The sequence below is a fragment of the Podarcis vaucheri genome (assembly GCF_965113315.1).
Source record: "Podarcis vaucheri genome assembly, chromosome: 8".
Classification (NCBI taxonomy): Eukaryota; Metazoa; Chordata; class Lepidosauria; order Squamata; family Lacertidae; genus Podarcis; species Podarcis vaucheri.
In genome coordinates, this window is record NC_138766.1 from 66,233,026 (window position 1) to 66,260,588 (window position 27,563).

At 43.9% G+C, this 27,563-nt stretch overlaps 1 protein-coding gene across 1 annotated transcript in view; it reads right to left on the reverse strand.

Annotated features, from left to right (window-relative positions):
• Nucleotides 1-19,368, reverse strand: part of CNGB3 (cyclic nucleotide gated channel subunit beta 3) — a 67,054-nt gene extending 47,686 nt beyond the window's left edge. The window contains exons 1-2 of the mRNA XM_082236142.1: nucleotides 19,222-19,368; nucleotides 12,343-12,439 (exon numbers count right to left, since the gene is read on the reverse strand). Coding sequence (XP_082092268.1) covers nucleotides 12,343-12,439; nucleotides 19,222-19,335 — 211 coding nt within the window. The 5' untranslated portion in view covers nucleotides 19,336-19,368. The remainder of the gene's footprint in view (nucleotides 1-12,342; nucleotides 12,440-19,221) is intronic.
• Between the last annotated feature and the right edge of the window lie 8,195 nt (nucleotides 19,369-27,563).

Consider the following 27,563-nt stretch of genomic DNA (forward strand, 5'->3'; position numbering starts at 1 on the left):
GGCAGGTGAAACAAAGTAGGTACTCCAACAAGGGAATGATAGGAAAGTGATAGGAAATATCATAGCTGGGACTGTACAGGTACTGAGGAATCAAAGGAGGTACATCAGAGAGGAGCTGGATGCTAGCAGACCTGTTCCAGGTCAGGCCCTTGGAACAAGACTGTCAGATTGGAAAGTGGCAGAGATCCAGTAAAAAAAGGGGGAACGTAGCATTCCATTACTGATCGTGGTACACCTGATGGTAGATTCTATCTGTTTTCCAGAAATACAATTTATAGATGTAGTGAAGTACCTGCAATTTGCTCTTTGTGAAAGCACAATGGGTGTAGAGGTTTTGAGCTTATATCTTAGCATTTATTAAGCTAGGCTAGAATGCTAATACAGTGATACCTCTGGTTGCGGACGGGATCCGTTCTGGAGGTCCGGTCGGATCCTGAGGTTTCCGCAACCTGAGGACCACTTCTGCGCATGTGTGCATGGTGAAACCCGGTAAAATACTTCCAGGTTTGCTGTGTGTGCATCCCAAAGTTTACATAACCAGAGGGTTACGTAATGATGACTGACTAGGAATTTGACCTTGGCTATATTTGGTCCTAATTAAACATTCTAGCTATTTCGATTACAGGCATAACTGGAAAACCAATAGGATGTGGCCCGTCAACTGCATCAACTCTTATTTTTATTAAAAACTTGGACTCATTCTGATGTATTTATTATTCACTTTATTTTTTTCCTAAGAAAATGAAATGGCATTTCTCCAAGAAACCTGGTGTTGGGCTAGTTCTGGAACTTTTGAATTTTCAAATAGTTTTAGTTTAAAAGATTGGAGAGATAAGATTGGAAATCGTGGGCTCAAAGAGCCTGGAGAGGTCCCCCCCTCCCCGCTTTTCAAATGAATGTTCATAGGAGATGGTGAAATTGAGAATATCACCCACAGGTATATCATGACTTAGTCATACTGACAGAGTGATGTTTATAAGATATGATTATTGTCACACTAATAATTGCTGTTGCATTTCATTGCTTTTCTTGGATTTGTGTTTCCACAAAAAGCATGTAGAGCAGCCTTAAAGAAAACAGTTGTTAATATAGGTATGAAATGCAAATTTGAGGGTGTGTGTAAATGAGTCATGGAGAAAGTGTCCTTTAAGATGACATTTAGCTATCTTGAGATGATTAATTTCTATAATTAATTTTCATTCGTATTTTAACTTTAATCTTAAAAATATATATGGTATGAAACCATCGTCATTATGATATCATTGTGATACTTTGCCTAAAGCAGACATAGTCTTAATAAGTGCCATGAGTTTGTCACTGTTAGTCAAAAAGCCTTTATGACCATTGCTATTATTCACACCTAAAGAATTTGGTTGCCAAGTCAAAATAGTTGTTTGAAACAAAAAACACTTGGGGGGAAAACTTAGTCCATGCTGTATGTCCATAAGTAACAAGTCAATATTAGTCTACAACCTTGAATTCTAGTGATTGAATGATATCTAAAGGAGTATATGACAGGCTTCTCAGCACTTCCCACAATTATTCGCAATGCAGCCTGAGAAACCCCTCCTCAAACTCAAGGAAACTGTCAGAACCACATAATCCAATGCACCTTTTGCTCGGAAGGAAGTCCCATTAACTTCTTAATCATTTCTGGAAAAATGGGTGGAGGATTACAGCTTAAGAGGCACTTGGATGCTAGTCAAGGTCACTATGTGTGTGCCAGTTTGGGTACAATATGCTTTGTTTGTGGCAAAGTTCTTAGAATAATTCCTATGAAGGTGTGTGGTACAGTGAGTAGTGTGCCAGATTTTGAGGTGGAAAATGGTCCATGTATGAAGCTCCTCTTTGCCAAGTCTATTATGTCACAGCCTAGCCTGCTTCATAGGTGGGCTGTGAAGCAAAAAATGTTCCTTGGGTCCCTTGGAAAAAAGACAGGATATAACTGTAGCAATATTTTTTTTAAAAAAATAAATGAAAATAAATAAATCTAGAAGGTATAGTAATTTGCTCATATATCTCAAAATTACACACACTTCTGTTTAGGAATTCAAGCCATCTGAAACTACCAAACTTCTACATTTTACTAATCAGTTCTAATGTTAATTGCTGACATTAACGCTGATGAAATGTATTAAGGAATATTTTATTGTGTTCTTTCCTCTCACAGCAAATGAAGAAAATGGTGATTAAATCAGATTGAATTGTCTTTAGAAGAATCTTGAGTATTATGGAAACAATGGAGAGAATCAGCTAAGGGTATACAGTGCAAAGTATCAATATATTAAGTATGCACCTAGTGTTATTTGAAGCAGGGAGCATACCTTCCAACGTTTCTCCAATGAAAATAAGGACATCCCATTCCATAATGATAATTTTATACCCCACATATCCTACTGGGTTGCCCAGTAAACATTTTTAAAAACTTCCCTATACAGGATGGCTCACTGGTCGGATAACTCCATACCCTCCAACATTTCTCCAATGAGAAAAGGGACATCCTAAGGAAAAGTGGAACATTCCAGGATCAAATCAGAAACCGGGACGGCTTCTCTAAATCAGGGATGTCCCTGGAAAATAGGGACACTTGGAGGGCCTGAAGGATCTGTCATCCTTGAAAAATCACACACATATTTCCAGTTGCTGCTTGTTAACTATAGTAATTGAATTCACTCAAATTGTAAATGCTTCTATGCACTGCGATGTCTTTAAAGTTGATTGGTTGGTAACTGAATTATAGAGTGCTCTAGTAGTGCTCATGTGATTGGCTAACATTGGTCACCAGATATGTCTAGTGAAGGGGAGACTCCATTTTATGTGAAGCAAGATGACTGTGTTTTAGAATCCACTGTGAACACTGCTAAATTGAATAGAGTGTTGGAGTGCTTCTTCTCTGCTTGAAAGAAATAGAGCAAAGCTGCAGGAGAAGGTAAAAGTGGAAATCTCTCATTGAAGCTGTAAGGCATGGCCTGACTGAGATACAGAAGGCTGAGCTCTGGAAAGAGAGGAAAATACAGTTGTTTGGAAGCTAGAAGAAAAGACTGTGAACCTGTGCTTGGAGAAGCATGTGACTGCAAATATTATGTTCCTCATTTCTGGTTTATTAAGTCTGACTTCACAGCCACTGCTCTTATGGGAGAAGGAGGAGACAAGGAGCTACCTATTACTATGAGAATGATGTCTTCTACGCTTTCTGCTTTCCTTCGGTCTCTTTGGCTGTGTGTGGAGGATGATAGAATACAAATGCAGCTCTCATAGGTGCTGGAAGCAGGAGAGGATGCAGGATCCATCCTTTTCTCCTTCCATCTGCCGCTGTTTGGAGTGTAATCTAATATTCCCTTTCATGGGTTAGAAAGACCAAAGAAAATTTATGGACAGCAGGGGAAATCACATATACATATAGAGCAGAATTTCCATGTCAACAATTAGAAATGAGGATTAGCTTCCTACATTTTAGCCTTTTGAAGCTAAAGAAGATTTATCAAGAAGCAAGTTTATCAAATCAAGCCGAGATCTGACTAATCTTTAATGACAATGTATATGTTTCTCTGAGACCAGAAGTCTGCATAGTGGCTGGTTGAAAGAATGGAGAGTAAGTGATGACTGTCCAGGACAAGGTGGTGAGGAATTAAAGTTGATACTCAAAGGACTCTTTTCATTGACTGACATTGCTCTCTGAGCTGTAACGCTGAAATACTCGCTCTGCTGAGCATTCATTAGACTATCTGCCATCTCTAAAATCCTTCAACTTCCATATTTTTTGAGACTTATTTGGTTCAGTCCTCTCTCTCTCTCTCTCTCTCTCTCTCTCTCCCCCTCACCCCCCCCCAAACCAAGCTGGGTGGAAACCACTTTGCCACAGTCAAAGTCACAGTAGTATATTTGAATTTTACAACCACGTGGTAGCAATGTAAATTATGTTGACTTTTCTCTTGGTACCCTGAGAAGCAGATTTCACAGTGGATTTCTTTTCTTTTCTTCCAGGAATATGTTGCAGGCTTTGTCTTGTTCTAGATGCTTACAGGTCTCTAAGTGACCCTGTGCACATAGCGTTGCCATATGTCTTCTTTTTCCAGGACATGTCCTCTTTTTTTCACGGGTAGAGTCATCATAGAGACCCATAGTTAAAAGTAAAGGTAAAGGTAAAGGGACCCTTGTCCATTAGGTCCAGTCGCGGCCGACTCTGGGGTTGCGGCGCTCATCTCGCTTTATTGGCCAAGGGAGCCGGCGTACAGCTTCCAGGTCATGTGGCCAGCATGACTAAGCCACTTCTGGCGAACCAGAGCACTGCACAGAAACACCGTTTACCTTCCCACCGGAGCGGTACCTATTTATCTACTTGCACTTTGATGTGCTTTCGAACTGCTAGGTTGGCAGGAGCAGGGACCGAGCAATGGGAGCTCACCCCGTTGCGGGGATTCGAACCGCCGACCTTCTGATCGGCAAGCCCTTGGCTCTGTGGTTTAACCCACAGTGCCACCCGTGTCCCATATAGTTAAAAGTAGAAGTCGGCAAATGTGTCCTCTTTTTTGCTCTTTAAAATATGACAACCCTAATATTGCAGGGGCTTGGAACAGATGACCCTTGGTGTCCCTTCCAACTCTACAATTCTATAGTTCTATGACATTTTGGTACATACTTGCACCTATAGGCTTCTGTACAGACTGTGGTCTGGGCTCTCTTGTCTCCCTTAACCACCCAATCCGCACTGACGGCTTTTATGCTTGTTTGGTGTGTTCATGGCTATGGCGGTGGAACAAAAATGGCTGCCTGATAGTGGTCCATATTGACTATTCACAGTCTGGATCCAATATAGATGTATATAAGCTGCATCCAATTTATGTATATAGGTATGTACAGCTGGACCAGATCAACTGTGAATTGCTACAAACAATTGTGAGCCAATTTTGAGGCATTTGTTTGGGGTGCCAAATATAACACACAGTGCATCTGATAGGTAAGTAAAACCACATACTGTATATATTTTTCTTTTGTAAGCTCTTTGGAGCAGGGTCCTGCCTTTTAATAATAATTAATAGCTCAAATGCACAGATCACCAGTGAAAATAAAAACGAACTGGTGAATTTGACGCTGACAAACACTTTAAAGACCTAAATGTAGGAGAACACAAGGAGAAAACTACAGCAGTACAGGATTGGACCAGGTGTTCCTGAAGTAGGTGCCAGCAGCCAGGTAATAATTTGCACTTGCCTTTAGATTCCCATCTGTTCCTATAAGCATTTCCCAATATGCCTTGAATCACAAACCGGGGGAGGCGGTAGTAGTGGGTAGTTGCAGCATATGCTTCTCATAGATCTCTGCCGCATTTTTAGAACACATGCAGATTGGTGTGTTTAAAATATTGGAACTCTACCACATAGGGATTGTTGCCAGCAATTCTCTTATTCTGGTTATCCCAATTCTTGATCGTTTGCTTTCTGCTTAACTCTGAATTTCTATTTTCTCTTGAGCTGAGTAGGCTAGGTTCCTGCCATGAGGCTCATAACTCTCTGACAAGTAATTACGTAATTGGTAGAAACATAGGCTAAGTGCATCTAAATAATCAGTACAGACAAGTGCTAAGCGCCAGATTTCTATTCTCTTGACTGTTCGTTCCCCAAATTTCTCAACTGTCTTCTTTCCTGACAGCTGTCCTGGACTGAAATAAATGCTGGAATCAACAAGAGTTTTCAACTGACTGCACTAGTACGACTGCACACTCTATAAAACATTTACTGCTGTGTGTCTCAGACTTTATAAAATTATAATCTTCTGCTAAACTTATTAGCTCTTCTGTGTTACCCACTTCCAACCTAGAACACATACAGGTATATTTACTTCACGGCTATTGTCTTGACCCATGGTTACGTTCATCACTAAGGGCAGATGATTACCCAACAGGGTGGAAATCAGCAGGCCTAGGGTCCCATAACAGCAGGTAAGGCAAGGCAGGGAGAGGTCAGGACCTTGGACAGGGACCGAGAAACTAGTCTGGGGTCACAGCATCCCTCCACTTGAGGCAGAAAATTATTTCATCAGTATGTCTGAGCAACTGGCAGAACTGCATGGTCTGATCTAGGTGATCAGGTTAGTGGCTTCACCCACAAAGCACTTCATCTGGTGGGTCAATGGGCCAGTGTCTGCTTCTGCACTCTTTCCAAGCAGTGGTGTTTTAAGCTGTTGGGACTGCCTTGGAGGAAAACTCCTCAGGACCTTCTTGATTCCCCAAGGTGTTGGTGGTCCAGTTACTGGAATGTGGTGGCAGAGGTATCTTCAGGGGGTTCAGCAGATGAGATGTAGGTGCCAGCAGACTAGGGAGTGGCTCTATCTCCTCCTTGGGGCTGCTATTGTAGGATGACTCTCCATGTGAGGATTCCTGGTCTAGGACTATGACAGCTAATAATAATAATAATAATCATAATCATCATCATCATCATCTTTATTGTGGTCCAACAACCCATAACATGGATTCAGAATAAAATACAGATTCATACAGACAACACGCCCATGGAAGGGAGACCAAAGCATTAATTGTTTAGTCATGGGTATGTTGATCTTTGATTCGTATGACTACTGAAATAAACTTTGCCACGGCCACTGTGATATCATTGGACTTGTCATCCAGAAGATATTTGGTATAGCAGGCCCGGCCGATTTGCCAATAGTGGTTCAATCAATAGTTCCCTAGCTTGATCATATTGTCTGCAATGCAATAAAATAAACCTCATGCAGTTGACGTCCTGAGAGCATACACAGATCCTAATTTGATATGGGATACCTCTCAGTCTGCTATTTAACACTTCTGATGGGAATACATTTAATCTGGCTTTGGTGAAATGATGCCTGTATGTTGGTACAGACAAATTTCTAAGATATGCAGGTGTCTGAAAATCAAACCTATAGTGAATTCCTACTGCTAAAGGGCCACAGATAACATGAGATTGAGATCGGAGATCGCTATGTGATATGTCCCAGAGTCTTTGCCTCAGAGATTCAAGGGTGGTATCATAGCCCAGATGGTATAGGAGAGAAGGTGGTATACCAATCAAAGTGGCTTTTCTGATCATAGTTTTCCTCCATGAGCTGGTAAACTCCTCATTGTTGCAGGACTGCAATACCTCAAGAATCACCTCTCTCCATATGAACCAATCTAGACCCTGTGATTGTAATCAGAGGCACTTCTTTGTGTGCTTCTCCACAAGAGGCCAAGAGGGTGGCAACACTGGCCTTTACTTGCCTGGTAAAAGAAAACATTTCTCTGTAACCAGGTGTCTGGCTGATTAACATACTATGGGCTTTTAAATTGTGTTTGTGGGAGGGGGTTACTGGTTTATTTTTGTTTTATTATGTATTTTGGGTTCTAATTTGTACTTCTATATTGCGAACTGCCCTGTGATCTTCAGATGAAGGACAGTATACAAATTTTATTTACTACTTTTATTTACTACTACTACTGCTTTTCAGCACCAAACTGAATCCCCTAAGACACTGATGATGAAATTTCATTTGTTTCAAGTACTCAAGTCATGTATTTAATGGAAAAAATGAGATTGCTCATTAGTCCCTTTTGTGTACAAAATTGTGCTCTGTATATCAAATTGCCTATGCATCCCCACTGATTGTAGTGTGATAAGAAAACATAGCAGAGAAAACATGCATGGCATAACACTTTTCATAACTATTTCCTCCTCCTTTTTATAAAAAACACCTACAAAATTAAATCAGCTTTCAAAAAAGCAAAGGAAGCTTGCTTTTGGATATTTATCATTTTATTGGCAAGATGTGATGCAGTGCTTCTGAAGAGGGACACAGCATTATGCAATTGATCATCCATTGCCACAGTTAGTTAATTTCAGATTTTGTCTCATAATTGATTATTCATACAAGGAATAATTGATTGCTTATACAAGCATTCTATTTACAAGAGAACTGTAGCAAAATGAATGGCTCAAATAGTTTTATGAAAGTTTTCTGAGGGAAAAGGGACTAATACAATGCGTCTAGTGTCACATGTCACTAAAGCAATGAGCAACCATGCAGAGTTTCTTTTAAGTCATGGTACTATTGGGAATTCCAGTCCCGGACACTTTTGACTGCAGGTAGACAGCAAACATAAAATCATATAATAGCTTCAAGGCTGGCCTGCGTGTAATAAAAAGAAATGTTTGTTTGGAGTGCGGCTACTTCCCAAAGCTCATATGCACTGTGTAAGGAGTCCAACATTTAAATGAATACCATTCAGTAATATTAAGATCTATTGGAATTCAGCTTTGGGTCTACTCCAGTTTTTTAAAAACCTATATTGGAGTGCACTGCTGCACTATTGGTTTCATAGGACCCCAGAGGGAATGAAACTTCTGCCACTAAAGAATTGTTAAGGTCAAGAGTGAACTGAAATTTAATGGGTGTAATTATAAAGTGTCCTTAGCAGACAGTTAAATTGGATGAGGCTGTGCCTTGGGCCCCTGAAACTGGCCCAGTAATTAGGCATTTTTGTAAGTCATCACTGGACAGACTTCAAACTTTTAGAATCTATTGCTACTATTGCTATTACTAGAACCCCAAAATTCATCAGCTGGAGCCTGGTGCTGAAAACCCACACTTAGAATTAGAGAATTTGTTTTGAATACCAGTACTGAATGGAGCTCACAGTCCTTCCACACAAAAATCCACTTCTGGTTACCCCCAAACTTCCTTCATTTCAGCAGCATAATCTAGGGTGGCAGGGGGCTGCCATTTTGCTATTGTTAAACAAGTGGGAGTCAAAATTCCTTGGTGATATCCTGCAGATCACTCAGAAGTAGATCTACCTTCTCTGTGTTCCTGGTGTAAGGTATGTTGAAGCTTGAAGCAAGGACCTTAGTCTCAAGTGTGCTGTTTCATGTGGACTGCCACAGAGATGCCATAGCACCGCTTGCCCAAAGGGAGCTTATTTGCATCTCCAGAGTTCCAGGGTAGCTGCCTGTCTCAATGAGAGTCCAAAGTTATGGGGGGGGGATTGAGGAGCCTAGGTAAAGGTAAAGGTACCCCTGACCATTAGGTTGAGTTGTGGACAACTATGGGGTTGTGCGCTCATCTTGCTCTATAATCTGAGGGAGCCGGCATTTGTCCACTGACAGTTTCCAGGTCATGTGGCCAGCATGACTAAGCCACTTCTGGTGAACTAGAGCAGTGCACGGAAATGCTGTTTACCTTCCTGCTGGAGCGGTACCTAATTATCTATTTACACTTGACGTGCTTTCGAACTGCTAGGTGGGTAGGAGCTGGGACCGAACAATGGGAGCTCACCCTGTCACGGGCATTCAAACTGCCAACCTTCTGATCGGCAAGCCCTAGGCTCTGTGGTTTAGACCACAGCGCAACCCACGTCCCTCTTGATGAGCCTAGAACGCTGCAAATTTGGACTCAACCAATGGTTAATGATTCTGCTTGATGGTTGGTTACTCTCTGATCCTTCCTTTGGGTTAACCACCTGTTCTTAGGCTGCCAACAAACCAGAATAATAATAAAAAAGCCCAGTCTGTTCCTATAGCCTTTAAAGCAGTGCTCTAAACTTGAGCCAAAAGGTGACTCTATCAATGACTGCTTGCCATGATGGCTGAGTTCTGCCTCCACTGTTAGAAGTTGCTTGGAACTGCTGGTGTGCCGAGTGCTGTTGTGCTCAGGTTCTGCTTTCAGGCATCTCATAGGTATCCATTTGGCCACCATGAAAACAGGATGCAGGACTACCGTATTTTTTGTCCCATAGGACGCTCCGTCCCATAGGACGCACCTAGTTTTTTGGGGGGGAAATAAAGGAAACCGAACCAGGTCAGGGAAACCGAACCAGGTCGAGGAACAGCAGGACGGCGGCGCTGCGCCTCCCTGCTGTCCCCTGAGCTTGTGGGGCTGGCCGATGTCTGCCCAGTGCGAGGGGTGCCCTGCTTCAGGGCGCCCCGCCCACCGGGCGGCAGGCTGCTATCCGCAGCGTGGGGAGCCCTGCGTGGAACTCCTGCAGGGCTCCCCACGCTGCGGATGTCTGTCCGGTGGGCGGGGCGCTCTGCTTCTGCGGGGCGCTCTGCAACTGTGTCAGTGGTTCACTCTAGGACCCTGGACCATTATGATGTCCAGGACAAAATTTATGTGATGGGGGAATCCATAAAAAACAGCAGAGGTGGATTTAGGGCAGCACAACCAGTTCTGCCACACTATGCGCCAAACCTAGGGGGTGCCACTGGTTGTTGCAGCTGTGATGTAGTGAGTTGAGCAGAATGGAAGGCGAGAGGTGGGGGGGGGGACAACAAATTTTGGTCTCACACAGGGTACCACTGAAATTTGAAAGACCAAAGTCTACCCCTGGAAATATAGACAGGCTGCCATGGTGCTCAAAGTAATGCTGGGTAGTCCAGTCCATGTTTTATGTGTGTACTAGTTGTACTGGAGTGTACTGGAGTACTTCCAGTCCAGGTCTTACACAGAGCTTTAAAAATCAGGCTTGGAGGTAGATTTCTGGTGGGCTTTTCTCATGCCTAATGATGGTTTGGATTTGTTCTAAATACAGTGGTGCCTCGCAAGACGAAAAGAATCCGTTCTGTGATTCTCTTCGTCTAGCGGTTTTTTTCGTCTTGCGAAGCAAGCCCATTGAAGGATTAGCGGATTAGCGCTATTAGCGCTATTAGCGGCTTTTAGCTGCTTTTAGCTGCTTTTAGCGGCTTATCTGCTGATTGGATCAGCTGATAAGTGGCTTAGCGGCTTAGAAAAAGGGGGGAAGGGGAAAAAACAGCAGGAACTCGCAAGACATTGTCGTCTTGCGAAGCAAGCCCATAGGAGATTCATTTTGTGAAGCACCTCCAAAACGGAAAACTCTTTCGTCTAGCGAGTTTTCCGTCTTGCGAGGCATTCGTCTTGCGGGGCACCACTGTAAAGCATTTTGGGCACCATCCTTGGGGCTCAACACTTTGAGCAAAAAGTATCCCGGAGCAGGCAGTAGCAATGCACCCAGAAAGGTTTTCATGCCGCACATTGAATAAGGCAGTAAACAATGAAGGAAGATAAAGTTTGTGTTATGCCCACCAAAAGCATTATCTTTTAGAAGCTGAATAAAAGCTGAAGTGGAACAACCCAGACACTGGTTTACAGCCTCATCTGGTGTTTGTGTGGATGAGGCCAGATCAATGACAGAATTGCAGAATTGCTTTTAATGTCAGCCAAATAGTTTTTGCAGGGCAACTTCCGAATGCTTATGAATGTAAAAAGGTAATGAATGACACCTTGCTATTGCTCAATACATTATATAGTTTGTTTTAGATAGATGGATTACCGTATTTTTCACTCTATAACACACACATTTTTTCTCCTAAAAAGTAAGGGGAAATGTCTGTGCATGTTATTGAGCGAATGTGTGGTCCCTGGAGCCGACTGGCCCGAGTGCAGAGGCAAAAATCAGGCAAAACTCAGATCACGCGTCACGGAGGAGGGAAGGCTGCAGAGAGGAGGCTGCTGCTTTCCTGCATTCTGCCTCAGGGTCTTACTGCCCACCCTCTTCTGTTTTCGGTTGCTGTGTTTGTTGAAACGCAACAAAGAACAGGGAAATCCCCTGCCCTCCTGGCAAGCAGAGGGGAAAGGAAAGGATCGCGTCCTTCCTTCTAATTCCTTCCTAGTCACACTGCACGCAGGCTCCAGCCCACCCGGCTCAGGTTCCGTCAGCTAGGAGTGCAGACGAGACAGCCACCACCTCCTCCTCTCTGTGCTCCGGTGCTGCTGCTGCTGCGTCCAGCATTCTAGGGACTCATAGGCAGCCGGAAAACATGCAGGTGGGAGAGAGGGGGGGGGGCTGGCTTGGGTGGGGGGGGGAAACTTTTGCCTTCCTTTCCTCCCTCCCGTTAAACCCCTCTCCTGCATTGTTAGCCAGCTGCTTCTCCACACACCCCTCTAGTGCTCCTTGTCCCTTCTGTGTTTTTCCTTCCCTCTCCACTTAAAACGTGGTTACAAAGCACGGATCCACATGGATCCTCAGGATTTTTGCATTGGGTCACCCAAAATTCACCATCAGATCACATAGCATGTCCATGGCTACAGCCTGCACCAAAAAAAATCATGTACCCACTGTTGCCTGGGGCTGCAATGGTGCAAAAACGTGGTTACAAAGCACGGATCCACATGGATCCTCAGGATCTTTGCATTGGGCTACCCCAAACTCACCATCAAATCACATGTCTGTGGCTACAGCATGAAGCACAAAAATGATACATCCACTGTTTCATTCATTTTTTTTTCTTGTTTTCCTCCTCTAAAAACTATGTGCGTGTTATGGTCAGGTGCGTGTTATAGAGTGAAAAATACGGTAGATTAGATATTACTGACCTTGTTGCTTTGGGTCTGGCTCTGCAGTGCTTTCTGCCTCTTTTTTCACAGCATCATTTGTGTTTTTACTTTCTTCTTTTACCTTCTTATCTTCCTCCTTTAGGGAGAGCAGAAGAAATACTTAAAGTGTGTATACAGTCTGCAACATGTTTCTTGCATTTAGGTACATAGAGACATACTTTAGCTGTACCCTCGGTTACTAGAAAGTATGTAAAGTTTCTAGATACTAGAAAGTATCTAAGTTGTGGGGATCCAGGGCACAGTCCTTCAATGGCTGCGCTCGTTTCTCTCTGGTCGGGGACAGAGGGTGGCGCTTGGGGGGGAATTGTCATCGCGCCACTCCTTGGTGTGTGGAGTACCTCAGGGCGCGATACTCTCCCCGATGCTTTTCAACATCTTTATGCGCCCCCTCGCCCAGCTTGTTCGGAGTTTTGGGCTGGGTTGTCATCAGTATGCCGATGACACCCAACTCTATCTGTTGATGGATGGCCATCCTGACTCGGCCCCAGACACACTGACCAGATGTTTGGAAGCTGTGGCTGGATGGTTACGTGGGAGCCGGTTGAAGCTAAATCCTTCGAAGACAGAGGTCCTGTGGCTGGGACGGGGCGATATGGGATTGGGGGGGCAACTCCCATCTCTTGCGGGGGCGCAATTAGTGCCAGCACCGTCCGTTAAGAGTTTGGGTGTAATCTTCGACACCTCCCTTTCCATGGAGGCGCAGATTGCAGCTATAACAAAGGCGGCATTTTTCCATCTCCGCCAAGCTAAGCAGTTGGCTCCTTACCTCTCTCGCCCTGACCTAGCCACTGTGATCCACGCGACGGTCACCTCCAGACTGGATTATTGTAACTCGCTCTACGTGGGGCTGCCCTTGAGACTGACCCAGAAACTCCAGCGGGTGCAGAATGCTGCAGCGAGACTCCTTACGAGGTCTTCGCTGCGAGATCACATTCACCCGGTGCTATACCAGCTGCACTGGCTCCCGGTGGAGTACAGGATCAGGTTTAAGGTGCTGGTTTTAACCTTTAAAGCCCTATATGGCCTAGGACCCTCGTACCTACGGGACCGCCTCTCCTGGTATGCCCCACAGAGAAACCTACGGTCTTCAAATAAAAACATCTTGAAGGTCCCAGGCCACAGAGAAGTTAGGCTGGCCTCAACTAGAGCCAGGGCTTTTTCGGCTGTGGCTCCGATCTGGTGGAACACTCTGTCACAAGAGACCAGGGCCCTGCGGGACTTGACATCCTTCCGCAGGGCCTGCAAGACAGAGCTGTTCCACCAGGCCTTTGGCCAGGGCACAGCCTGACTCCCTCCCTCGGCAATCTTCGCAGAGCTCTGGCCCAATGGTTGCTAGTGGCTTGAATTAATTAATTTTTATAATGAATGATTTTAGAATGTTGTTTATGTTGTACCTTTGTACTGTTTTATTGTTGTTAGCCGCCCTGAGCCCGGCTTCGGCTGGGGAGGGCGGGATATAAATAAAATTTATTATTATTATTATTATTCAAGGATACAATGCTGAAGCACACTCAGAATTTCTGATTGTAGTGGCAACCTGTTCTGGTTCAAATAGAGGTGACTCACTTAAATGGCCTTGCAAGTTTTCCAGGAAATGAAAATGAAAATTATCGCGTGCACCATTTGCAGACCTTAATTTCTGGAAAGTGATACATCAGTGTTCAAGCGTGCCTGGAGATCACACCTTAGGACCTGAAAGCCCATCTTCTTACTCCCAGATGTGTTGGAACCAGTCACTAAGAACCTAAGAAAAGCCTTCCTGGAACAGATCAAAGGTTCATCTACTGTGGCTTAACCTGGGTGGAAGGAGAACTACCAAGGCCTGGAAGGCAGATTTAAGAATCTGATTTACATATTCATAGAAGCCAGCTCTAGGGAAGGAGACAGAGCTCAGCAGCAGAGCACAGTCTTTTCCTGCAGAAGTCTTAAATTTAATCTGTAGCATGTCCAGTTAAAAGGACCAGCTAGCTGGTGATGTGAAAGGCTTCTGCCTAAAACCCTGGAGAGCCACTGCCAGTCAGAGGAATAGATAATCTGGGGCTGGAGGGACAAAAGGTCTGACCTGTGAAAAATGTAGCCTCTATCTTCCTAGAGAGTAATGGATAAGTGAAATATGGAACTCAAGAAAGGACCCCAGAGTGCAATGCTATCAGAGACTGCTATCTCGGTCCACAACTCTGGAATTTGAAACAGTGATAGACGAGGCTTCACTCCTATTGTTGGCATCCACCTGTCTCGAGAGACAATGGAGTATAATGCCTCTGGGGGTAAAGTCAAACTGCTGGATAAGCACTCTGTGATTCTTGAACATCGGACCCACTACTGGTCTCATCTGCTTAATCTGCCAGTGCCAGTCTTCACATGCAGGAGAAGTCCCTAACTGACCAAGGGTTCGAGACCCATCAGCTAACCTCACCTGGTTTAATCGGTCAGTCACCCCTTGCCTGGGGTGTGGCCACTATTATATGCTGACAGCTTCTAGGAGCCACAGGTGAGAGCTGAGTGCAAGATGGGGACCAAAGGTGGACAAACCCTCCCAGAAGGAGCACCACATGTCTCCCACCAGAGTACTATCCCTCCCCTAACATCCCATACACCCCTGAAGTCTATTAAGTCATTTAAAACCATGCAATTGACAAAATGTGGAGCGAGTGACTGAGGACACACCTGCTGGCCCCAGTCCCACCATTGCATCCCCACCAGCCTTGATTCTATCCATGCATTGTGTATTGCACTGTGTATTGGGTGTGCTTGTCTGCAAAGAAATTCAAACATGTGAGCACCTACTCATGTACAGGATGAGTAAGATGTGTTCTTTACACATGGTAACAAAGGATGGTAACAAAGACACATTATTTAGGGCAAACAGAACACACCTTAAGCATGAGAAACTTCCACCAGAAATTTCTCCCTTCAGTTGCCCCAGGGCCTAGTGTTTCAAGCTCCTAGACTCCGGTAAACCGGAACACCTAAAACACAGATGGATCCCCCTCACTCTACAGTGCTTGTTTGTATGAATTCTCTGCAGACAACCACATCCAACACACAGTTGTTGCAGAAAGAAAACTCAGTGATAGACTCAGGGCTAAAAGCCTTATAAATAACAGATGACAAGGGTCTGTATGCTTGCCTAATGTGAAAGACACAGGAGCAACACCAGTAAAAAATAAATAAAGAAGAAGCTTGCAACCCCAAGAAAGGGCAACTCGGAGAGCAAAAGTAAGGCTGAATCTGAAAAATAAGGACAAATTTAATAGCTGAAAATTACCTGAATATCATCGGTTCTACTCATTCTGGATAAATGACAGTTGCAATTTGAAAGGCTGCAGCTACAAGTATAGTGTGAAATGTTTTGAGGTGGAGGAAAGATGAAGGGAGAGCTAAAACTAGGACACACCGAGGCGTATGAATAAAATCACAAAAAATACCCTGCTAGCTAAACCTTCCCACACAAACTAGGTCTAGCTTACCCTGAGGTCTTGATTATACCGTATCTCCTATTTCAGGTGCAAAACAGATGTACTGCTATTTATTACATTATAATCCTGTGGGCCTAGGGTTTGGATAATCAGCTATAGTGCATCTGTCAAACCTCAAACAATATGTCTCTTTGTGTACCTCAGATGGCTAGATGAGGCCCATGTTTGAGCAGCAAGTGGAAGGAGAGCACTGGGCCCCATTTCTTTGATTTCTAACGTAATTTTTACAGTGACTTTATCTTCCTTCATACATTATAAATGTCTTAACCATGTCGAAGGCATGGGGTCTTGCTGAACATGCTTAATAAGCCTCTCCACAATCAGGAATCCTTCAAGATCTGTCCAACCGTCAGCCAACAGACACATTGCCTCGCACCGCCTCATGCAAGGAGTGTTCACATGTTAAATTCAACAAGTGTACAGTCTGTGTAACCTGTGAACACAATAGCTGAGCTGTACACTTGTACAGTTATTCATGTGTAATGTTCAATAAGGGCAGAATGTTTGTTTATACAGTAGTTAAGCTATTCAAATCCACAAGGACATATCATGCACCCTAACATGTGTACACAGGGCTGGCCCATCCATGAGGCTGACTGAGGCCACTCTAGGAATTGCACCCTTAAGAAGCTGTGGTTACCAGATTTCTTTGGGGGAAGCCATGCCTGCTTAAAGTGGTATGGTATTGTTTTAAATGTATAGTGTAGTAGCCCCACAGCTGTGGAGTACCCTCCCCAAAACCCTCCCTTCTTTAATATATTTCTGGTACTAGGAAAGTACAGGTGTGTGTTTGTTTAAATTTCTCCAAGCCTCTCAATGAAGTTATGATTTTATATCATTGGACTCAGTGGACTTTATTCATACATCTTCCATTTTAAATTGATTTACTTCTGCAAAGCTTATTTTCCTCTTTCCTCTGTCTTTAAGCAACTTGTGTTTTTTATAATGGTGTTGAGTGGATTGTACTGTGGGTTTTTTATTGACATTTTGTTTGTTTACATCCTTGTAAGCTGCCCAGAGAATTTCACTTATAGGGTGGTTTATAAAATAAATAAAGAAAAATGTGCATGCCTCATCATGTATTTCACTCATCATGTAAGCATACTGGGTACGGCTTATTTGTAAGAGGTAACCAAGGTCCCTTCATAAGTCGCAGGCTTTCACATATATTTACATTCTGCTCATAAGCACATTTGTTTGGAAGTAAGTACCATTGTTTTCTGTGGAAATTACCCTACTCATAAAGTGCACTCAGGATCACAGTCTTAATTAAATCACTTCATCCAACAGAAGGAGAGTTCCCTTTGTTCACAAAGAAGCAATTAAGATGAATGGCTCAGAGCTAACTGCAAATAATTTGTATGTGGGTTTTTGTTTTGTTTTTTTAAAAAAATGTTTTTACTTAGCCGAATCCTGGTGATATGGTTAATCAAACTGCTTTATTGCTGCTTTTATCTGCAAAGTTGTGTGTTTATGCAGATTTACAGCAAACCCAAACAATTACTTACTGTCGTGAGTTATTATTTAAAGGACATTAAGTGATTTGACATTAAGTTTGTCTTAAGTAACATCAGCTAGAATGATCTTTTTATACTAGACCAATTATTAATTAATTTAATTTAAAACAATCGGAAAGAAGGCCTCCACATAAACTTTTAAAATGTAAACATAGAGATGCATCAAATTCTGCTGCCAGGATCAGGCCTAGTGAAGCCTTTTGTACTTCTGACAGAAGCACACCAGTGTGTTGCTGCCAGTAATAGCCTCCATTCTTTCAGCACCACGTGGTTATGGTAATATCTGGATTTAGCATCTCACTTGGGTCACGAGTGGTAAAGACCCATGCGGCGACTGACAGCAAGCAAGGGGATGTTGTGCTGGTTTCAGTGGTTGCCTAGCAACTTGGCTGACTCATGGAGAAAGCAGGTCCAGAAGTTATTGTAATCCCTGGAAACCCACCCAGGTAGAACCTTTTCTTTTAAGCAGCACTATAGTAATATTTGGAAGCATTCTAATAGTTGCATGCAATGCAGGAAGGAGTTTGCCAGGTGCTACGGTTACAGTGACAGCCATAATATTTTGAGAGAAGTCTCACCAGGCTGAATATTCTCCTTTATACACCTCTTAAAGGCATAAAGTTTTGACTTGGTAAGAATAGAGGCAAATTATGTCAGTTTACAGAAAAGACAAAATGGAAGTTGCCCATACGATCTCCATTAAGCTCAGATAAAATACAATAAGAGTCAGCTCAATTGAACTTTGAGAGTCTTACAGATAAATGAGACACAACATCCTTATGTGTTTCACACACACACACACACACACACACACACCCTACAATTTGTATTTAGTTGCCTTATCAATAAATTAGAAGGCCCTCCTGAAGAAGGGACACGTTAAAGGTTTGGGGAGCCATAATCTCCAGGAAGGAATAAATTCAAATCCAGCTCCAAATGTTGACCGAACAAGCCAAGAATGGTTTATTGAGTTTCTCTAGCAGATAAAGGACCAGGCACTCCTAACTTCATCTGCCCTTGAAGTACAATTGCTGCTTCCCAGTTGGTGTGTCTCAACAGCCTCTTCTCCAAGGCTCCAGTGTTTGGGGAGTGACAGGTCCAAGGGCTCTGAAGCGGCCCTTTCCCAAGATGTCCTGGGGCTGAGCAGGTCCTTCCAAATCCTAGTCCAGTGGGGTTGGGGAAACTTCTCTCACGGCTGCTTCTGCCTCCCTGAAAATAATGGAAGGGACTAGCCAGGAAAATACGGTCTGTGTTCTGAATTGAGACTCCTTGAAAAGGAAAGTCACAGCAAAACCTGCTCTACCCAAGCAATTTGTGACAGATCCTCACAGTGCGCTTCTCTATTGCTTCTCCCCAGCATTCCCTCGGTTCATTGGGTTCTGTGATAGGAAGTAGCCAGTTAAGGAAGAGAAATGGCTGGGGAGAAAAATGTGGGTTGGGGTTGGAAGATTCCAACATCTTCCTCTGCCTCACTCATGCTGTGCTTTAAATTCCCCTCATCCCGCATTATAACTGGCATAACCCTGGTCAGGTCATCATACCACCTCCAGGTTAGTTGTATCTTTACTTCAAAGTAAGGGTTGCAGCTGCTTGCAATATTTGGGTTGAAGGCCACTTTGGGGTCTTTTGTGGCTTTTAAATTGCTCTGAAAAATGTCATATGGCAAATCCTATAAAGTTACGTGAAGAAAAAAACACAAAATAAAAATCAGATCAAACCTTGGCTATCACTGAGCAGAAGCTCCTATGTTTTAGTATAAATAAGCATTTTTTAAAAAGTTAGCTGTTCCTGCATTCAGTCAAGTCAATAATATTCAGACACAGAGATCATTTCAGTAAATAGGATCAGTTATGAAGACCTACCTGTTGAGGTGGTGGCTGAGGTGATGGTTTCGGAGGGTCTGGAACATCTTGTATGTTTTTCTCTGCTGGACTTGGAAGCACTTTGGTGAATTTTGCTTTCAGTGAACTAAACATTTTTGCCCACAAAGTAGTTCTGAAACCTCTGGTCTCCTACAGCTAAGAGCTAAAGGCAGTTGGCTTGCTTTACCATTAGTATTCAAGCCAATTAGATGTTTAATCAGGGCTTAACTCTGCTTAATACATAGTAACCTCTTGCAAAGACAGGCTGTTCTTGTGATTGGTTTCCTTGCCATTTCTTCCTTTCTAGATTGCAGCATGAAATTACTGGTAATTTAATGCTTAAAATGTGCTTTGAGACGTCAGATTTCAAATATCAGCAAATGAATAGATTGGCCAATTATTTTTTGTGTCTACTGGCTGGGGTATAACTACTGCAAATTTCCATTTCAGGCAAAGTCTCAGTCTTAAGAGGGCCTTAAGAGGCTACATGGAAAATGGAAAGGTCGATTGACCAATAAGCTGGCCTTCAGCTGGGTGCTCAAGATTTAATTCTTCCTTATTGTGATCCTGACATATTAATCTCAAAACAAGGGTGGGGGAGAAACATTCCCATTGCAGATTTATGGCTTCAGTATTTCAGATTAAAGAGGGGAAAATAAATACTTCAGTGTGAATATGGTGAGGCATAACAGATAACCTGATAATCTAGATTTCTGCTTTCCCCCATGGAAAACTGCTCTTTGGCAGTCAATCAGAGCAAACGGCAATTCAGGTTTGCTCCTGACTGATGTTTGCTCCGATTTAGCACTACAAAGTGGGTTTTCCATGGGAAAGGAGTGGGGCAAAGGGAAAACTGCTAGGACCCATGCTTTCTAGGCATGGGGCCATAATCCCTCCATTAATGCCCCCAACTGAGACAAGTCATCGCCATTAAGCCTTTTGGCACGCAAGCCTGGCTTTAGCAGAGAGGCATGTCAAGAGTTTGCAGAGCATGGTGCTGATAACCCCAAGGGTGCAGGTTCATTCCCCACATGGGGCAGCTCCATATTTCTGCATTGCAGGGAGTTGGACTGGATGATCCTTAGGGATCCAACTCTACAATTATTTGACAAGTGGAAGTGTGGAGAAGCCCTTACCTGAATAGCACTGGTGCAGAGTAGAGCAGAAGCAGGGTTGAGGCTGCACAGATGCACTAGTGGACCAACTCCAGTGTTTTGCTGCATGTGCACCCACATAGCCCTGAGGTTGCCAATGCCCCGCCCCACCCCAGTGTCATCCAGGTGGGCTGCAGTGTCAGGAAGGTGACTCCTCAGTGCTTCCCCCCAAACACTAGCCATGCAGTGGAGAGACCTCTCTTTCCTGGTCAGAGAAAGCAGTGGTGGGTTAGACAGACAGGACTGATTGAGTATTATGACAGTTCTTTATAAGATTTCATCTCTCTATATATTAGAGCTGCTATGGCTGGAAAAGAAATAACCGGATGAGTGAAAGAGACTTTTAGATAAATACCTTTCCAGGAACATGGATTCCTTGTTTAGCAGGATATATTTCTTTTCTTTCTTTTTTCTTGTTTTCAGTATTGATTACTGTTCCTTCTTGCTTCCTTCAAAATAGCAGGGAATTCCCTCCGTGAGCTGCACAGCCATTTCACATCGGTCTTATGGAACATATGGAACATTGCAGCCCATAGTAGTTAGCATTTCATAGAATATAATCATAGAATCATAGAGTTGGAAGAGACCACAAGGGCCATCGAGTCCAACCCCCTGCCAATTCGGAAACACCATCAGAGCACTCCTGACATATGGTTGTCAAGCCTCTGCTTAAAGACCTCCAAAGTAGGAGACTCCACCACACTCCTTGGCAGCAAATTCCACTGTCAAACAGCTCTTACTGTCAGGAAGTTCTTCTTAATGTTTAGGTGGAATCTTCTTTCTTGTAGTTTGGATCCATTGCTCCGTGTCCGCTTCTCTGGAGCAGCAGAAAACAACCTTTCTCCCTCCTCTATGTGACATCCTTTTATATATTTGAACATGGCTATCATATCACCCCTTAACCTCCTCTTCTCCAGGTTAATTTTGATTAGATTAAATCAAATTTTAGATTAGATTAAATCTAATTTTGATTAGATTAAATATATAATCTGATCTGCAGTGTTCTTCTTTCTGAATTCTCATGTCATAGGATCATAGGATAATTTTAGATTTTCCAACAATAAAGAAGAAGAATTATAAGCAATGAAAACAGATTGTGCATTTGTTTAAATTTCTGTTCTCTTGCTGAAACACGGCAGGGAGTTGTTACATAAAGTTCATACAGAAGATCTAATTATGTTGCAAAATTCCTCATATCTTGTTTTCTAATATGGAAACTACATATAATATAAATGTAATGTATTCTTTTTATGAAGAACTCATGTAATCACTTTACCTTGCAACATATTGTCTTGATTTTTATGTAATATTACCTCTGCAGCATAAAAGAATTCAACCATGTTGCAAAAGAGGCACCTCTCTGTGCAGAATTTCAGTGGGCTTAAATGAAGTTATTAAGAAACACCTCTCTGTTGCCACCGAAGTTCCAGCTTTCTTCCATTATAATACTTTGTGCTGTTTTTTTAAATGTAGAATGCATAATGTAAAATTAAAATGCATGAAAAATAAACGTAATAGATATTAACGGGGAAATGCCTTCGGGAACTTGTTAATAACTGCTGACATCTGTGACTAATGAATGTTATATTGGTTTAGGCTATGACTAATGAAATAAATGTTTTGAAAAACCCTCTAAGTTACCATTTCATAAACAGTAATCAGGTCATGATGAACCTGATAGACTCATACAAATGGAACTTCTTACTCCCTCACCTCTTCGCTCATACTTTCCAGCCAATCTCTTTGTAGAGGTGATTAACCTGCCTCACTATTGGTTGTCTTTTATGTACAATAGCTATTTAGTTATATTTCTCATCTAGTGAACACACTAAAAGCACTTCAGTTAATTGAACATCATGACCTGCTGTTAAGTAAGAAGATTAATGTTGCAGGAAGAAAGGCGGATGGTCTGTATCCAATTAGCTTCTTAGCGATGCTGGCTCTGACCAATATTTACTACTAGCTAAAAGCTCTTCAAGTCTGACAGGCACAGGAGGAGGCGAGTGATGGAATCGCCACTCCTTCCCACCAGATTCACCTCACACCCTCAGTCCCCAAACAGAGAAGCTGGTCTGCTGCTGCATGCCCCATTCACAACTATGAGCAACGGCCTCGGTGATGAAAGGGACTGTGGAGAAGTGGGGCTGAAGAGTTCTTATCAATTCACCATCTTTATGTCCATTATTAAGACCATTTCCACAGATGGAGCAAGTGATAGCATTAGGCTAAGCAAGGCTGCCACCTCAGGCAGCAAATATGGGGAGTTGGAGAACAGCTGGGAGATGTTGAAGGACAGCACTTTGCATCTCATGCAGCCTACCCTTTCCTCCCAGAGTGGGCCTGCAGTGTTTTTTTGTTTCAAGTGCTGAAGTCAGTAGGAGTGGGAATGGGATATTCTGTTCAGTTCACATTTAAAGGCAAACCTACTGAAACTGAAGCACAGTCATCCTTTGAAATTTGCACTTCTCTGAATTCTGCCGCTCTGAATTCTGACTGCTAAATCATACACTTGGTTCATGAATGAACAACTATTTATCAGAAAATAAATAAATTGGGCAGCTTCCAACAAAATATTAAAATACAGTGATGCATCAAACACTAAAAGCTTCCCTAAACAGGGCTGCCTTCAGATGTCTTCTAAAAGTCTGGTAGTTGTTGTTCTCTTTGACATCTGGTGGGAGGGTGTTCCACAGGGCGGGCGCCACTACCAAGAAGGCCCTCTGCCTAGTTCCCTGGCCTCTCGCAGTAAGGGAACCACCAGAAGGCCCTCGGCGCTGGACCTCAGCATCCGGGCAGAACGATGGGGGTGGAGACGCTCTTTCAGATATACTGGACCGAGGCCGTTAAGGGCTTTAAAGGTCAGCACCAACACTTTGAATTGTGCTCAGAAACATACTAGCTTATACAGTTATACCTTGGTTCCCCAATGGCTCTGTTTTGGAACGTTTCGGCTCCGGAAATCTGAAAACCTGGAAGCTAATGCTCCAGTTTTCGAATGTTTTTTGAAGCCGAATGTCCAACGCGGCTTCCGCTTGAGTGCAGGAAGCTCTTGCAGCCAATCGGAAGCTGCATTTCAGTTGTCGAACATTTCAGAGGCTGCATGGGATTACGTTTGACAACCGAGGTTTGACTCTACCAAGTCAGAACATCAGTCCATCTAACTCAGTATTGTCAGCTGCCCCTGGTGGTGCAGTAATAAAACTGCTAGCACAATAGCCGGGCTAAGCAGGCTCAAGCAAGGTTTCAAATTGGATGGAAGACAAGCAGCGGTTGTCCAGGATCCAGGCAGGGGTCTCTCATAGCCCTAGCGACAGATGTTGGGTCTAGCACTGAACCACAGCCTTTCCCCAAGTTATTGATTTGATTATTTCATTCCAATACCAGTTAATATATTAAAAATATCTCTAAGTGGTGTACAAAAAACTGAAGCAACAACAGAAAACTAAAAATATTACAAAAAATACAGAGTTACACGTGAAAATGTTAAATAAATACAAAATTACTAATATATCAAAATCAGTATCAGTTCATTTTCCTTCTGACTGTCATGAACTGGCAGGACAGCAGAGAGGAGGAAGAGGATTCTGGTGAGGGGTGTAGCCAGGTGTGCTGGTCCCGGGGGTAAGGTACCGTGAGTGTAGCAGAGTCCACACGAAGAGGGGCGAGGTCCGATGCAGAGAGCCGGGCGGGGAACAGGAACGCTGGAACAGAAGGCTGAGCAGGTAACAGGAACGCCAGGTGGTCGGGAACAGGAGGCCGAGCAGGGAACAGGAGTACTGGATAGTCAGGAACAGGAAGCCGAGCAGGGATCAAGAACACAGGAAGGTCCGTAGCCAACAACGACGTTGCTCCCGCAACCTGGGGCCGGCCTGACTGGGCTTTTATCCTCTTCCAAGGTCAGGGGCGTTCCCGACCCCCAGGAGCCCCGCCTCCTCTGGCCTTAAGGCGAGCACTCCTCCTGGGGGCAACCAGTTCCCTTCGCCTCTCTGCCCTAAGCCTCTGCAGATCAGGAGAGGCCGAAGGGTTACTGGGCCCTGGAGGAGGCTCACCTGTGGCCACTGAGTCATCAAGCCCCTCTGGGGCCAGAAGGGCTTCACCTGGGGCCAGCTCCTGATGCACTGCCACAGGTCCAGGCTCCTCAGCATCTAGGCCTTGCCCCAGTTCAGCCGGCCCTGGAGGCGGGGACTCCTGTGCAGGCTGGGATTCCTCTGTTTCATCCTCCGAATCGGAATCCCAGGCCATCACACCAGGACTGGGACACACTGAGGTAAGCTGGGAATGGGGAAGGAGAGGTTGGTGTAGGAAGTATTCATAGGGTGACAGAGGATGACAAGGGATTATTGCAGAGTCAGTGCACAGGGTTAGTGCACAGGAACTGGAGCAGCACAACCCATCACCAGAGCCAGAGGAACCGTCTTCACAAACACGGCTCTGAGGCATAGGGAGCAGCAGGCAGGGTGTTCTAGGACAGGTATAGGTAAACTCAGCCTTCCAGATGTTTTGGGGCTACAACTCCCATCACCCCAAGCTAACAGGACCAGTGGTCATGGATGATGGGAGTTGTAGTTCCATGCCTTGTCAAGCCCAGATGCTGCAGCCAACAGGCAAAGTATAAAAGGGAAGCACAGCTGAGGTGTTGTATCTCCTCCACTGCCCATGTTGGTGGACCTCAGCTTGGATCCTCCAGGATCTCTGTGGGACTGTGCTTCAGTTTGGACTTTGGACATGTGGACTGACCATGGACTGGGGACTTGACATCCTGACTTGCCACCAGGTAGGCCAGGGGTTCAGGACACTGACACACCCTCCCTTTCAGCCTCTGGGTTCTCACCCAGGGTCCAAACAAACTCTCAGTTCACCCACAAAGGTCTCACAATGAGAAGAGTTCCTGGAAACAGCAGACATCACCCTAGTCTCTCTCTCTAGACTTGCTTTTTATGGGCAGGCCCAAGGTGGCTGATACTTCCTCAAGATTCCCACAGATGTGCTTCATTCAGCTGCACTCTCCACACCCAGTTCCAGGTGAAGCAGGTTTGTTAAGTTTCCCAGGGATCCAAAATATGCTAAATTCCTTTGGATGTACATCCAAGAGTCCTTTACCTTTATCTATGTGTGTGTGTTCATGTTCCCTATCACGACCAATCACATTTTAGTATGTGATTTTAGTATGCTGAATTTCTATACCTGATTGAATATATGGCTTTGTAGAAGTGTAATCACTGCACTTTTGATTTTAAGAACAAACTGGCTTCTCTCCTCAGATACTTCGTGCCACGTGGCTGGCTGGAGATGGAAAAGAAAGAAATAGGGAAGAGAGGGAATCTAGACCTTTAGGAAGCTGATTAAACACTGAATGTTCTAGATTTTCAGGATGTGTCGCTTTTCAGAACAGTTCTGATCACAATATATATACTTTGCACATATTGGCCACTGTGAGGAGCTATTACTGGCCAGTGTTTTGGTTATAGTGCCTAGGATAACTGTAATCCAAATAAAAATAAAATACATGTTAACATCTGGCTTCTATTTGGAACTTTAGAGGTCTAATAAATGTTCATCCATTGTTGGATAGTTCTGGAGGCCAATGAACAAAAAAGGTTGCTGATAATCATGCTGAACCATACTCAATAACCTATAATTCTCATGTCTGTAGCACAATTACAGCCTTTACATGTCATTTGTAAAGCTCTTAGAAATGGGACCTTACTATGAACTTCATCCAAATCCACTCAAAAGTGGTTTATTAAGCTCTATGCAGTGCACTTAAGAGATGGATGCTTGAAAACAAACCTACGTTTCTGCAGGAATTTGTAAAGAGGCCGAATTTCAGCTGCAGCCTTTACATGTCATTAATCTGAACACTTCCTAGTGGCATTGATTTATGTTGTTAACCGTTCCAGCAGCATTGGATAAGAATGAAACCTCTCTCATATGGGCAGCAGAAAATGGCTTCAAAAAAAACACACCTGGAGCTGGTGTAGTCAATGCTGTTGTAAAGTTGTAATCTTGCGTGGAGTTATGTGCTCAAATGTTCCATAGGAAGGTGGATGCATAAAAGTGCTTTAAGGGTTATAGCATTAAAGGTGGAAGAATGGGACCCATTGAGTTCTGTGAGAGAAAGCAAAGAGGTTGTGATGGGCTACAAAGTTCAAGTCTGACACTGGAGTCAGAGGGAACTGTCTGAAGGAACCGAGTCATATCTTTTGCTCCTTCTAGCTCAGCACCCCGAGTGGCTGTGGCCCTCAAAGGTCTCAGGTCCTTCCACCTGTGCGCATGGGATCCTTTCAATTGGCTGGATCCTGGAACCTCTGAATGCATAGCATGCACTCTGCTGTTGGGCTATGGCTTTTTCCCAGGGACAGCTGCAAGTGCATCGTGTTACTTTCTGGTACATACAAGCAACCCCTGTTTTAGGCACGACCAATATGGGTGCAATTGCACATGTGCGCATGGTGCTGTAACTGGAAGTGATCTGGAAACATCATAAAGGCACCACTAAAAGAATGGGGCAGACGGTCGGGTGAGGTGTTTGCAGGCTTTTGTGAGTTGCTTCAATTACGCACGATTTCACAGAAGTGCACGATGACCTGGAACGCAACCCCCGCACAAACCAGGGGGTGCCTGTCATTAAAAAGCTGAGGATCTCACTGGCACGGAGGGGAAGTCACATGCTGTAGTAGCAGCACAGTTGTGATGGCAGCAGCTGCCTTCCTTCAGTGAATCTGACACTGGCATCCAGTGTCAGCCACCTCATGAGATATATACATGATAAACACAATCTTTTGGAATTCACTTCTATATGCAAAAGGGTGAGGACTTCTAAAGGTTTATTATCTCTGAAATCAGTGGTTGTTGAGAGGTTTGGGAAGCCAGGTTGGGCTCTCTGTGCTGGGAGGCTGGGTGGCAAATGAGAACTTGGCTTGATGTTGATATATAACCCTACTTACATACCTATTCAGCTGTATATTTTGATACACAGATTGTTGCAAAGGTGCTATGTTTTGTGCAGCCCTCTCTCCCACCCTTCTTTAGGAAACTGACCTTGTACAGGCTACCCTGAGCATCCTTATGACCAGGGAAGAGGGTCTGGAATCAGTGGCGGAGCTTCATGCTCCGGCACTGGGGGTGGGGTGGAGACCAGGCGGGGGAGGGGCTGGCGTGCGTTCCGGGGGTGTGGTGCACCGCCTG